The sequence below is a fragment of the Suillus clintonianus genome, assembly GCF_016758775.1.
Source record: "Suillus clintonianus strain FC179 chromosome Unknown DEU56scaffold_20, whole genome shotgun sequence".
NCBI classification, from domain to species: Eukaryota; Fungi; Basidiomycota; class Agaricomycetes; order Boletales; family Suillaceae; genus Suillus; species Suillus clintonianus.
The window spans coordinates 195,892-209,826 of NW_024539244.1; the positions used below are offsets into that span (position 1 = coordinate 195,892).

The following is a 13,935-nucleotide window of genomic DNA, read 5'->3' on the forward strand; positions in this document are numbered from 1 at the left end:
CTCAGACATCAAGTCATGTGCAGCAGCGATTTTCAGTCTGGATGCCAAGTTCTTCATAAGAGGTTACGCACGGGACGCAGAGCCAGCTTGCCGAACTCTGCTCCTCAACCCCCAAGGCCTATATACAAAGTTTGCTCCAGTTCTTTTCCCGCGTCCAGACCGTCTCGCCAGAGATGATTTTCTGAAAACATCGAAGCTTGTTTATGTAGGTTCTTCCCTTCCTTTAATTCCGCTAAACTGAATCACATTCATAGATCTTGAAAGCATCCCTTTTTGGCCGATCTTCACTCGCTGCCAACGCAGTCCCCACTCCAAAAACGAAGGCCAAAATATGGGAGTTACGCGCTGTAACACCTGGCCTCATCGCAGCAGCAGCCGTTATTGTACGCTTCTTCTTCTTACACTGCGGAACATTGATATTTACGAGTTTCAGGCTATATTTGTCCTATCCGGCGACAAAGAGTTGGTTGAAGTCGGCGACAAATCCCGGGTTCCATACAAAGACTACCATAACTACTACCGACAATCGCTGCTAACCGGAGGTGCCTGGGCAAACGGGGTCTTCACGTTTTTCAACAACGCACTGTTTGCGACATCTCATTCTGCCTCAACTATCCTCGGTTCAGACCCCTCACACGACTCGAGCGGTCCACAGGACAGCTGGGAAGAAATGTTTGAGCATGCCATGGAAACCGGAGGCGAACTACCAGAACTAGATGCAGTTGCCCCTGTCATCGATTCAGAGGCGCCCACCACACCTCCTGCTGCACCTCCTGCTGCACCCCCCGCCGCACCTCCCGCAGCACCTCCTGCCGCACCTCCTGCCGCACCTCCTGCTGTACCCGGTCCCCAATCAATCTCTGCCGCCATGCAAGGTTTAGCTTTGGCTGAGGACAGCCGTCGAGACCCACCACCTGCAGCGCAGCCGGTACTTGATGAGGACGAGCTGGAACCACCTGCTGTCCAGAAGCCAAAGCCAAGGCCAAAGCCAAAGCGGAAGGGCAAGGCCGCCAATGATACTAATACTACTACCAGTGCTGACCCGGAGGATCAAGCTCCTGGAAAGGAACCTGAGGTTTTGTTGTCAGTAGTCAGTGGCAGTGGTGTGCGAAGGGGCCGATCAAGGATCACTAAGTAGACTGTCTTCATCCTGCGCTCGATGATTGTTATTATTACCTGTAATTCAATACCCTGGACAATCCCTTACTTTCAAATAGAATTGTCTGCTGGTTGAATTTTCACGCAATGCATCATCTTAAATCCATTGATTGTGACATTAGCTAGACATGCAACTACAATACAACCAAGTAGAGATTTTGAATCTGAATCAACAGAGCGACGTCGACTCGGACATCAACAAGAATTCAGCCATCTGTCAATGAATCGATCATTGTCTATGTTGACAGCCATTAATTAAATACGTAATGATTAATAATAATAATTAAACAGTACCAAACAACAACAGAACTTGGAATGTTTTGGAATCACTCTCATTCACTTACATTCCGACTACCATGTCTCAATGGATTCCCTTCGCCGCTGTCACTCCGCAATCTTCTCAACAGAATGGCGCATTGCCCCCAATGCCTTCGACATCACAACCTATTCCACCTGCGCAGCCGACGAATTTCCCTGAAGCAACATGTATCAGTGGAACCGCTGGCAGCCGCGAGCTCTGGTATGTCTGCCCCATTTTCCTCCGTCTGACCCATCTGAATCCAACCCCCCTGCAGGAATTCGGTATCGACATTATCGGTGAAGACAACAAGACCACCATCCACCACAAAGTCGCTGCCCACGTAGAGGCCATCCCAACATCCGCCTCTCTTCCTCCCAACATCCAGGCGAACTCCAGAAGAGCCGTGACACTGGCGCAGAACTGCACTCCCTGAGCTCTTCAATGAATGACATTCACGACACGCTCAGTGGCTCGGTGTAAGTGGTCTGTCCCCGCCACTCTCTTTATTCCTACATACTGACTATCCCCCTTCCCCATAGCCCCCAAACCTACCACACTTCCCCCAATTGCTCCCTCCCATGCATTCACAACAAGCCTCAACCACCTCTGCACCCACACCCGCATCTGCCGCGCCCGCAAACCCAGAACCCCTGCACCTCCTCCCATGCGTTCACAACAAGCCTCGACCACCTCTGCACACACACCCGCATCTGTCGCGCCCGCAAACCCAGAACCCCTGCACCTCCCCCAGAGCACCCTGGCCTTTCTCCTTCGAGCTCGAGTCTTGCTGACTCAAGTCGTTGCCCACTCTTCGCAGTATGTGAGTGTCTTGATCCTCCTTTGAGCTCGAGCTATGCTGATCCATGTCGTTGCCCACTCTTCGCAGGATGTGAGTGTCTTGATCCTCCTTCGAGCTGCGCTCAGAGCTACATGAGACCCAAACCAGCCTCGCAAGCCACATCGACAAGGTCCGCGCCCAGCTCCGTTTCGTTTCGTTTGACGGAACGGTTTGCTGATGCGGCTGATGTATTTAGGATTCTCATTTACAATACGCGGGTATATAACGTTGCAATACCTATTTACAGTAGCAATTGTATTATGTATTTGGATAGTATTGCAATTAAAACAAATTGATTTCAAGCACACGCAATGATTTTAAGGCCTTGGATAGTATTGCAATTAAAAAAAATTGATTTCAAGCACACGCAATGATTTTAAGGCCTTGGAAGGACATGTGACTGATATCTGACTTGCAATTTGCTCTTAAATTGGAATGGTCTTGGGACCGCCTTGGAAGCCCCCTGGTGTCGCTTTCAAGCGGCTTCCAAAATTTTCGGGTTGCCTTCCAAGCGAGTTGTAATGCCGCCGGCAAATTGAGGGCTTCCAATTCATTTTAAGGACCGCCAACCAAGAATAGAAATTTCCGACAGTGTTCAGCTTCAAATTCAACTATTCCAGGATAATCTACGAGTTCAACGCGTCGACGCTAAAGACTGTCGGAACTCCATTCGAGGGGCACACCCAACTTATCACCGGTCTAGCACTTTCATTTGACAGCACTCTCCTCGCCAGCTCTTCATTGGACCACACCATCAAACTCTGGGCCTTCGAGTCCCGCCAACTCCTCGCTTCCTTTGATGTTCGAAATCCTGATACCCTTGTCCTCTCACCCGACTCGTGCCAATTTGCTTACACGACATTCACTGACTATGATTCCAATATCTACATTGGCAACACTCCACCCGAAGTCCTTGCTCAGGCCCGTGTACGCATTCCCCGCGATCATCTACTGTCTGTATGCTGATATTCCCTTACAGACAAGTGCACGAACCCTCAATGATCTGCTAAATGTGCGCATCTAATTTTTTACTCATTAAACCACTCATCTATTGCTATTGTTGCAGTCTCATGCAACTCGTCATCGCCCTGCCGTGCGCCGCAGACCACCAATACCTGTCATACCTATGACGCAGAGACCTCCACCTACAATCGACCTGCAGCAACCCATTTTCCTTCGCCTCCGTAAACTTCTTCCCTTCTCTTCTCGCGCAAATGCAATTCCTTCCGTTCGGAATAATTCCCAGTCTCGCGGTCCTCTAGATGTATGTCTTTGTTTCTTGCTCCGTTTGCTGTTGACTCAACACTCGTACTGTAGTTCCCTGCTACGTTACCCTTACCGTCCAATCGCCTTCATGCAGAAAGCCCTCCATCAACTCCCTTCAAGTTACCCGGTGGCAGGACCTTTTTCAATCCCATTCAGTCCTCGTCTGACAAGGGTAAGCAAAAGGCGCGCGAACGGAAACGGAAACCGGCAAAAGTCGTCGACGTTCCTCTCGGACAAGCTACCTATGTTTGTTTTCTGCTATTCTGTCGAGTTCGTGAGATCTGACCGCGTCATTTGCTAGGGCGACGCTGTTGGTGTGGATGACGGAAATCGGCCGTTTGTTCTCTTATTTTGCCTAAGCTGGTTCCAGAAAAAGGAGAAGAAGCAGGTTCCACGGCCAGTATATGATGACGATCCTGAGGACGACGAAGAGGAGGAACAGGAAGACATTCTCAATCGAGTCGCTGTGTCTCCTCCCAGGTATAATCCGTATATTCGCTCATCAAATTATTTCGCTGATGCCAGTCTTTTAGGGTCCAGCACGAAGAAATTGAAACGAAAGTAATGGCTAGTCAGTCACAGCCAGAGGCAGGACCATCTCGCCTTACAGTAATTGATGAACACATAGAGGGGCAGTCTTCGTAAATCCGTCGAGCATTCCACCTGTTGAGTCTCGTGTTGTACCTGTAGCTTTATGATACCGTGTTACTTGCCTGTGTAGAACGATTGTTCAGAACAGCATGTAAACTTACAGTCTGGAGTGCCTTGAAGGCTGCAGGCCCAAAACTTACTTTCGGGCGTGATGCTTCTGACGAACTTGTCTACAGGAACCGACTACCTTCGTGTTTGGGACATGCGTGGGTATTGGTATCGTCGGGATAAGTAGGCTGCTTTCCCATCTGGAGGTTTTCCGGAGGGTGGCCTGGGTAAGGGAGATTCCGCGTCCTTGGGGGATGAACTTCTCCAAATTCGGATCATGTTGATGACGTCGTCTGGACGAGCAGAACACCACCAAAGTTTCCGATGCATTCGGGTCAATTAATATTGACATCACATCCTGACCCGAAACTTCATCACATTCAACATGAGATTCCAGCCTGATCATCTTACACATATCTTGCTCTCTACAATTCCTGGCCATCAAACCTCAGTCAGGGGATCTTCTCCTGACTGACATTTTCTTGAGAGTAAATTTCCCGTATGCCAGACTCAGAGCCCCACGCGATACTATGCGTGTCGGAGTTTGGAAATCATCAAGGATGCCATATCTAAGCAGGACTCCGAGTCGATGCAGGGCAGATGCAGCCTGTTGAGTACTTGGGTATCTCTCACTTATCTGGGCTTCTTGTTAATGAAGCAAAATTCTATGCTGATATTGGCGCACGTGCAGAAATCTCGACGCAGTGTTCCCGGCCTTGGGCATGGGTGTGTCGTACATTTTCTCACTCTTGCAATTCTCCACGAAATCTACACGAGTATTATCTTTGGCCATGGGTATTAGGTTCGTGACCAGCCCGACGGATTTCTTGGATTTCACAGACATATGTCAGCATTGGTCCCTTCTGAACGGAATGGCACCGGCGTGCATGAGTGGCTCGGAGGAAATGCAGATCATCGAGACTACACGTACATCATCTTTCGGGGCTAGCCTTGGACTGTGACATCTTGCGCATGTATCATTCATACCTCATGATGATACAAGTCAGTCTGGCTGTCATACATTTTCAATTGCTTGCGATGCCGGAGACACCGACCTGGAGGCGAAGTAGAGGTCTGCCATTGTGGTGATCTACTTCACCTCTCTAGTTCGCATGGAGACCTACTAATTGAGCTCACACAGATCTAGAGCTGACATTAGTGGACAGTTAATATGTGAGTCTGTGTCCGTATTCTCCAAATGTCTATGTCGAGTCTAAAATTATAACAGTAGGAATCTGACACCATGATGTCTCTTTCTCAGCTGCAATACTGATTTTATCTTTCTCACCTCTTCAGTCTTGTTCCAAATCTCATTCCACCGACACCAGGTACAGAGCGAGATAAGCGGCTCTTCGTGAAGTTATAAGGTACGTTTCATGCGTAGGATATCTACCCACGCATTGTTCTAACCATGTTTCCTTCAGTTGATGGTCGCCTTACTATCTTCGCTGTCTTACCCGTGTCCCTTGTTGTCATCACAGCACTCAGACGGTTTATCGAGAACAAACAAAACAAACCTTCCCTCCCTCCTGGACCGGTGCCGCTCCCACTGTTAGGAAACGTTTTGTCTCTTAACGCCAAGGAGCCTTGGTTGACTTATACGGAATGGCGCGCTGCTTATGGTATGTGAACAGATTGTATGGTGCATATATGGTGCAAATCATTCTATCAGGAGATGTGGTCTTCGTGCGACTTCTCGGCCAGGAAGTCGTAGTGATCAATTCTCAGCGTGTTGCAGAAGCCTTACTGGATAAGCGTTCTCGAATCTACTCTGATCGACCAACTATAGCAACAGTTGAACCGTGCGTTTTCCTATCATTCAATTCAATCATTCTGATGTGCAGCCAGATTTGGTTGGTCGGTCGCCTTTGTATTCGCACCTTATGGCGACGAATGGCGTCTTTGCCGACGACTCTTCCACCAAACCTTTCGTCCTGACTCTGCACTCAAGTTTCGCCCGATGCAGATGAGACGGGCTCGTGAGATGATCGTCAACCTAATTGATGACTCTCAACATTATCATACTCACTTCGCAACGTCAGCCAATGCGTTCGTCAATACCGAACGATTATTAATGCTGTTCACAGTTTTTCGTCATCTGTTGCGATGTCGGTGGTATATGACTACCAGCCCAGTGCTCGTGATGATCCTTTGATTCAAATTGTGGAAAAGGCAGTAGAAATTGGACTCAAGGTGGTGACCCCAGAGAGAGCAATCTTGCTTAAGCTCTTCCCTTTCTGTGAGCTCGCTCTCATTGATGAGAAAGACTTGACATCCCGTGTCCTCATGCAGTGCTGAGGTTACCTGACTGGTGCTGGGGATCCTCGATCAAACGTGATGCTCAAATTTCGACTAATCGCATGACTGAAATGATGGAGACGTCATTTCGATATACGCAGCAGCATATGGTGGGCATCTTTTGTTTTTAAAGACATTAGCCATTGATTCTGTGCATTCTAAGGCCGAAAACTCTGTCCTTGGCAAGTGTTCGATGGTGACAGAAAATCTTCAACGAATGGAGGAGCAAGATCAGGCATCCAGATCATTGTTCGAAGGTACCTTGAAGAAAGCAGCTTCTACTGCTATTATTGGTTCGTCACCTTTTGACAAGGGCATTATGCCATTCCTTGATAAATATCTATGCAGGTTCATATGAGACGGTCAGCTAATGTCCAACTCATGTTGTCTCCTGCTCATCCTTTTCACAGACTACGTCGGTCTTGATGATTTTTGCTCTCGCCATGGTATTATATCCAGATGTTCAGAGACGGGCACAGGCGGAGATCGACTCAGTGACAGGAAGAGATCGCTTACCTGCGTTCGAGGACAGAGCATCACTACCATATGTCGAATCAGTTCTGCGGGAAACCCTCCGATGGCATCCCGTTGCACCCCTTGGTATTCTTCCCCGCCGAGTGATCTCGTCTCTACTGAAAATGATCCCGTAGGCGTACCGCATGCTACATCAAGTGATGACATATACAATGGCTTCTTCATTCCAAAAGGTCTGCTCTTTTCATCTAATGAACAAATTACTGGTAACATCACATCAGGGGCGACTGTCATATACAACATATGGTCAGACTGATTCTCCTCAGCTGTCGAGATGCTGACGTTATATTGCAGGGGCATTTCACGGGATGAAAAGCGGTACCCCGAAGCATCTAGCTTTATACCAGAGAGATTCTTGGACGTCAATGGTGTTTTGACTGATGATGACCCTGCGGGATACGTTTTTGGCTTAGGCCGGCGTGGATGTCCAGGTGGGTTCAACTATTTTATTGCCGTGTAGCCTGTGATGAGCCAATACATTATTTGATCAGGCCGATATGCTGCCGATGCCTCTCTGTGGTCCGCCATTGTGACCATGTTGGCCACGGTGGACTTTTCTTCTGCCAGAGATGACCAAGGCAATGTGATCGACTTTACCCCCCAATTTCTGACAGGAATCACTCGGTACTTGGTTTTCTTGTGTCATTGCATCCGCTACTGATAGTTCCACCACTGTAGTTCCGTTACCACCTTCCCCTGCAGTATTTCGCCACGTTCTCATGTCCATTCAGGACTTGTGGATGTTTTACGAACGGGAGCGTAATATGTATATGATGAAAGACCCATCTATCGTCCTCCTGTATGTTCCGACTTGGGGTGACTGCCAACTAGTCAACTTACATAGTCTTTTTGTCACAGGCCCAATTCGCGCATTCTGTGTACTTGTATTTGAAACTAACATTTTTTTCCCAGTAGTGTACATTAGTCAAATATCGCGTCTCTATGTCGAATTCTTCCCCAGTGCCAATCCCAAACCCATGCCGAAAGACATTCCGTCCCTTCAGGAGCTAACTGTCAGGTCGCCACAAAACGATTCGTCAACTGTGTCACAATCAGCCCTCAGACTGCCATCCACTCTGCGCAGTTCAGTTCTAGTGGGGCTGACCTTCAAGCTATTTTAATTCTCTCAGTGCTATATATGCACAACTAACACTCTCTACCAACTGCTCGTCGTTGTCGTTTTACCTCGGATCTGGGTCCTCGAACTGGCCTTGGAGCCATTCACACACGATAGACTTCGATCCTTACGCTTGTCCTGTGTGTATAAGGTGGAGGACACACTCCGTTACCTGTTCAATGGACTCTCACTCCCCAATTTACGCGTGCTTGAAGCTCATGATGTAGACATGTGACCTCACAAAGAGTTGAAGGTATTGTTAGCACGGCCAAATTATTCCTCGGAGCGTTTGATGTTTGGCGTTAAATTGACGACAAATGACGAGCGAGCGGAATACAATGCCCTCATGCCTTCCCTGGAAGTCTGCATTACGGAATGGTGGTAGAAAACGTGGCAGCTACTTAGATTAAGCAGTGTTCGGGCATCACACCATGTATCATCTGGGTAGGCTGCTCGTTTGCCAGTGTTCACGTGAGACATAACTTCGTGGAGTCGCCACTTTGTGTTTAGGATCAAGGTTGGCAACCCCCTTGCTACCCTACACGAAAAGTGGCCTTGCATTAGCAAGAGAACTTGAAGTTCGCGCAGGCTGTGAGCCAGAAAGAACGCACGCGAGTGCGGGAGAAATCTGGTGGAATTGAACCTAAAAACCCAACCACAAATGGCGGAACGCTAGAAGACGAAACCCGAGTTAGACCGAGCGTAAATACGTGTGTGGAGACAAATGTGATCACTCTGTTAAAGGCAGAGTTGGCAGGGATCAAAGAAATAGGATGAGATCGGGATAAGGTAGTGGAAGTAGAGCTACAAATACAAGGGTGAAGCCCGAAGACAAAAATGTGAGAGAACCAACGAGAGACACGTACGCATGAACCACAGGACAAGGAAATCAAGAACGCATAAACGCGAATGGATCACGCCAATCATGTGCGGACCGACCACTGCAATCAACGCATTCAACAAAGTAGGATTTTGCGCGGCTTGCGCACATAGTCGCGAAAGGCATCCGACGACCTTCATTTCACCCACCCTACTTTTTCAACTTTTCCCGCGCTGTACGCTCTCGCAAGGCGCCACAGCACGTCAAGTTAATAGGATGTCAGCCTGGGTCTCGTGCTGCTCAAACCTCGCCGGCGAAGTCCAACATACACAGTCTGCGAATGGCGCACTGACATACACGCAGTCGTCCTCGGCATGCGTGTCCCAGATGCTGATGATAAGACGCGGTGCGAGAATAAATGGCATTGTATCACTGAATAGCTCCGAGAGATCCATCGCTGGGGTCTACGAGTGTAAATGTTAGCTGATCTTTGTATAATCTTGGGAGTATCATACCGGAATGTGAGCCCATAATATCACCATTAAGATTTGGTTTGTCAAATTCCTATGCGGGATTGATTAATACTTTCAGAACACACTGGATGAAAAGGAACCTACAGGACAAAGTACATCATATGATACCGGACGATCATTACGACATAGGAATTAGGCCTCATTCTGTATTCCCTCCATTCTTTGAGGTGTCTCACGAGGGTGGCAGCCGCGAGAAAAACTAGGAAGATATCATAGCACACGATGGGGATGGAAGTATAGATCGCAGGCATCGGCCCCATGTTGAAGGAAAAGGTGCAGTACTTGGCATTCGGAGTTACTAATTCTTTGACTGTGCAACGAGCGTCAGCTTCAGCCAACCGATGCGAGCGACATAAGTTCACCTGAGAACGCATTAGGTCGACTGTACAAATAGATGTCTGTCCCTATCAAGAGGGCAATGATAGGCAAAAACGACCCCCCTAGAACATAAAGTAGGAGCTTGGATTGGTTGCACATTGCGTAAAGACGCCACATGAGAATGGCTGCAAATGAAAGATCAGTACGCACGATGAGACGCCGAATAAATGACTTACTTTCGGCAAAGCAAAAATACACAGAAGCACCCCATTCCAATACAACAAGAATGTCGTAGCCTATTGCATGATGAGAGTTTAGTTTGAAGACATGAATTATACTTGCAGCTGAGTGAGAGGTCAACAACGGTTGGGATTTAGTTGTGAAACAAACTCAGAGTGACGTACGGCTTAACACGGATCAAGTTAGAACTCTCTAAAGATGAAGAACATCGATACACTTACTGATTCGGGTATATAAAACATTCCTCCCCCTAGCGCTAGTCAGCGGATGACAGCTCAATTGGCATAGCATCACATACAGCAGCCCCAAGATCTGATGTTGGCATAAACGTGCAACCTGAAGGATACAAGTAACCACGACGTACAGTGCAAGGGAAAGACCAAGATATCGAACCTAGCATAGCAAGAAATAACATAAACATAAAGCAGTGTGGCAGGGCGAACTCACAACAAGGTAGAGGCATGACATCAGTGACCATGGTCGTTTCTGGAGATTCAGTCAGCCTCTAGGCTAGTATCATCGCGCAAATAGTGTGGGGTTGATACTGACCCAGACATACTTAACCTATGCCAATCATAATCATGAGTACTCGATCGACAGAAAGAAAGTCTTTATTACCTCCTTGTCCAAAAGAAGAACTGGATAATTTTTCAGTCAGCAGCAGCAGTGCAAGGTTCACGAAGGCTACTCACGATACTCATAGGACATTACGGTAAAGAGCGCTACTGGAACCAGTATTCAGCACGATGGTCCATTCACAAACAGTAAGGAGCTAACGAACCAGATATACTGTCATTCCAGCGGAGACCAATGATAGCTTCTTGAAGTTGTTCCGACATGACACTATTTTGGATGGGGTAGGGAATTGGAAATGAAAGATATATGCTGGAATGACCTTTTAAGTTGAAGGCGCGGCGATTTCCTTGCTCGTGATTGCCCTGTGAGGGCTGTGGTTTTCATCCTTGTCGAAATTATTGAATCGCCGTTTTCATCAGTTAGCGGTCAGGTTATCTAGATAATCAACGGGCGGTTGTCGTGCCAAATTTAGGACAGACGAGAGTTACTGTAAGATCTTGGTTACATAGATTCCTCGTTACTCGCCGAGTCGGACAGTATGGCGGTCACTGGCAGAAATATTTATGACTTACAACCTATCAACTTGAAGCCTTTCCTGCCAGTGAGAATCGACGAAGTGTGACATAGTGGCACTGGCAGTGAGCATGTGCCAAACGAATGGACTTGACATGCAGGCAGCTGGCGTAGCCGCGGCACTGCCGCAGGGCGTAGCGCTCTGATCCCTTGTTAAGTATCGCCACCTTTTGATGCTCGCTTGAATGCATGCACGAGGAAACGAGCGTGGCAGGTAATCCTCGGTTATCACCAAGGATACTAAATGAGCATCGCAGAGCATCACAGGTATCGCAGCGAAGACGGGGCTAAGTAGACGCTTGAGCGAAGATTCCGAGGACCACGTGCCGGATTGTGTCCCCCGCACCAAGTACGAGCGCCCACGTATGTATCGAAACTTTGCACACTTATGTAACCTCGAATCCACAACCCTTCATCAACATCGACATCTACCGGGCGGATATCTCCCGTTAGCAATATCAATATTGAGACGCATATACCAGTTCACAATACTTTATGGTGAGGGTAGAGCCACCCAGAGCGGAGCTGGAGATGGGTGTGAAGGTATTTGATAGTAGTCTGAGCTGGTCAAGATCTAAAGCAAGCGCTTGCTGTGGTCAAATTGAAATAATGCACTCAGACGTCTTCGGTTCGTTGCGCGAGAATATCGAGGTCAACTTCACCAGAGCCAAACTTACAAAGTTTTGAGAGGACAGGCATTGAGTGGAATTTTCTTGATCATTTTAGCACATGTCTCGCTACATGTTGAAATGTATATTGCGCATATATCTCTCAGCTGTGGAACCTACTCCTTTAGTGCTGTCTTCGATGCGCTATTGTACACTTCTAGTACTTGTCGGATGTTGATTCCACCACTACACTAACGCAAGACAGACCCAGCACAACAAGTTAATGGGACGTCAGAGTCCATCTCGTGCTGCTCGAACCTTGCCGGCGAAGTCCAACATACACAATCTGCAAACGGTGTACTGACATACACACAGTTGTCCTGGGCATGCGTGTCCCAAATGCTGATGATAAGACGGGGCGCGAGAATGAATGGCACGGTACTATTGAAAAACGTCGAGAGAGCCGTTGCCGCCGTCTGTGAAAGTGTGCGTAAGCTGATATCTAGAATCTCAATATAGGGTATCAGACCGGAATGTGAGCCCATATTATCACCATTAATATTTGGTTTGTCAAATTCCTAAGCGAGAGTCGATTAATACTGTCAGAACACACAGGGTAAAGAAGAACTTACAGGATGAAGTACATGATATGATGTCGGACGATCATTACCATATAGGAATTAGGCCTCATTCTGTATTCCCTCCGTTCTTTGAGGTGTCTCACGAGGGTGACAACTGCGAGAATAACTAAGAAGATGTCATAGCACACGATGGGGATGGAAGTGTAGATCGCAGGCATCGGCCCCATATTGAAGGAAAAGGTGCAGTACTTTGTGTTCGGAGTTACCAACTCTACGACTGTGCAACGAGACGGCGTCAGCTTGCAGCCAATTCGATCAGAGCCACGAACAGTTACCAGAGAACGCGTTAGGTCGGCTATACAAATAGATATCTGTCCCTATCAAGAGTGCGACGATAGGCAAGAACGAACCCCCTAGAACATAAAGAAGGAGTTTGGATTGGTTGCACAATGCGTAAAGACGCCAGATGAGAATGGCTGCAGATGAAAGATCGGTACAAATGATGAGCCGCCGAATACATGACTCACCTTCCGCAAAGCAAAAATACACAGAAGTGCCCCATTCCAATACAACAACAAGATCGTAGCCTATTGCACGATGAGGGAACTGCAGTTTAGTTTGAAATAAAATGATATAAACAATACTTGCAGCTGAATGAGATGTCAACAATTGTTGAGACTTGACTGTGAAACAAGCTTGTGACTTACGGCTTCAACACGGATCAAGTTAGAACTCTCTAAAAATGGAGAGCGTCAATGGACTCACTTGTTCAGGCATATACAACATTCCTCCCCCTGGCGTTAGTCAGCGAATGATGGCTCAATTGGCACAACGTTACATACATATGCCCCAAAGTCTGGTGTCAGTGTGAACGTGTTAATGTACAATCTGAAGGACACAAGTCGCTACAACTCACATTGCAAGGGAAAGACCAAGATATCGAACCTAGTGTAGTACGGAATCATATTAAGATATAAAGCAGAGTGGCAGGGCGAACTCACAACGAGGTAGAGACATGACATCAATGACCATGGTCTCTTCTGGAGATTCGGCTAGTATTATTGCGCAAATAGTATGTGGTTAAACACTGACCCAGACATACTTAATCTACGCCGATCATAATCATGAGTACTCGATCGACAGAAAGAAAGTCTTTATTACCTCCTTGTCCAAGAGAAGAACTGAATAATCTTTCGGTCAGTAGCAGCAGTGCAAGGTTCACGAAGGCTACTCACGGTACTCATAGGACATCACGGTAAAGAGCGCTACTGGAATCAGTATTCAGCACAACGGTTCGTTCACAAGCCAAAAGGAGCTGACGAACCAGATACATTGTTATTCCAGCGGAGACCAAAGACAGCTTCCTCAAATTGTTCCGACATGACACTGTTTCAGCTGGAGAGGAGACTTCGAAAAAATGAGCAATGGTGGAACGACTTATAACTTAAGGGACAGAAAAATTCCCTGCCTCAGGA

At 47.5% G+C, this 13,935-nt stretch overlaps 4 protein-coding genes across 4 annotated transcripts; 2 read left to right on the plus strand and 2 right to left on the minus strand.

Moving 5' to 3' along the window:
* Positions 1-1,514: 1,514 nt before the first annotated feature.
* DEU56DRAFT_979200 (uncharacterized protein) lies at positions 1,515-4,422 on the plus strand (the record flags this gene model as incomplete). Its single annotated transcript, XM_041359733.1, has 9 exons — positions 1,515-1,862; positions 1,927-1,942; positions 1,999-2,275; positions 2,918-3,224; positions 3,277-3,309; positions 3,364-3,561; positions 3,615-3,809; positions 3,865-4,043; positions 4,097-4,422. 9 exons carry the CDS (start codon positions 1,515-1,517, stop codon positions 4,206-4,208), a joined length of 1,665 nt encoding a protein of 554 aa, XP_041210647.1. The 3' UTR covers positions 4,209-4,422.
* Positions 4,423-5,673: 1,251 nt separating this feature from the next.
* On the plus strand, positions 5,674-7,755 carry DEU56DRAFT_732884 (cytochrome P450; the record flags this gene model as incomplete). Its single annotated transcript, XM_041348301.1, has 12 exons — positions 5,674-5,884; positions 5,935-6,064; positions 6,111-6,299; positions 6,350-6,501; positions 6,555-6,670; positions 6,724-6,853; positions 6,909-6,922; positions 6,971-7,160; positions 7,211-7,267; positions 7,316-7,340; positions 7,389-7,525; positions 7,586-7,755. 12 exons carry the CDS (start codon positions 5,674-5,676, stop codon positions 7,753-7,755), a joined length of 1,521 nt encoding a protein of 506 aa, XP_041210648.1.
* A 1,539-nt stretch (positions 7,756-9,294) lies between these two features.
* DEU56DRAFT_910612 (uncharacterized protein) lies at positions 9,295-10,961 on the minus strand (the record flags this gene model as incomplete). Its single annotated transcript, XM_041357200.1, has 14 exons — positions 9,295-9,495; positions 9,547-9,595; positions 9,649-9,874; positions 9,927-10,067; positions 10,119-10,226; positions 10,273-10,288; positions 10,344-10,372; positions 10,421-10,434; positions 10,487-10,515; positions 10,570-10,608; positions 10,672-10,686; positions 10,741-10,760; positions 10,815-10,847; positions 10,904-10,961. The coding sequence occupies 14 exons, from the start codon at positions 10,959-10,961 to the stop codon at positions 9,295-9,297; spliced, it is 978 nt and encodes a 325-aa protein (XP_041210649.1).
* A 1,110-nt stretch (positions 10,962-12,071) lies between these two features.
* DEU56DRAFT_236304 (uncharacterized protein) lies at positions 12,072-13,935 on the minus strand. Its single transcript, XM_041345226.1, has 13 exons — positions 13,785-13,935; positions 13,696-13,728; positions 13,622-13,641; positions 13,553-13,567; positions 13,462-13,500; positions 13,377-13,405; positions 13,303-13,316; positions 13,222-13,254; positions 12,988-13,047; positions 12,796-12,936; positions 12,512-12,737; positions 12,409-12,457; positions 12,072-12,355 (listed from the first exon to the last, which is right to left on the minus strand). The coding sequence occupies exons 1-13, from the start codon at positions 13,840-13,842 to the stop codon at positions 12,131-12,133; spliced, it is 942 nt and encodes a 313-aa protein (XP_041210650.1). The 5' UTR covers positions 13,843-13,935; the 3' UTR covers positions 12,072-12,130.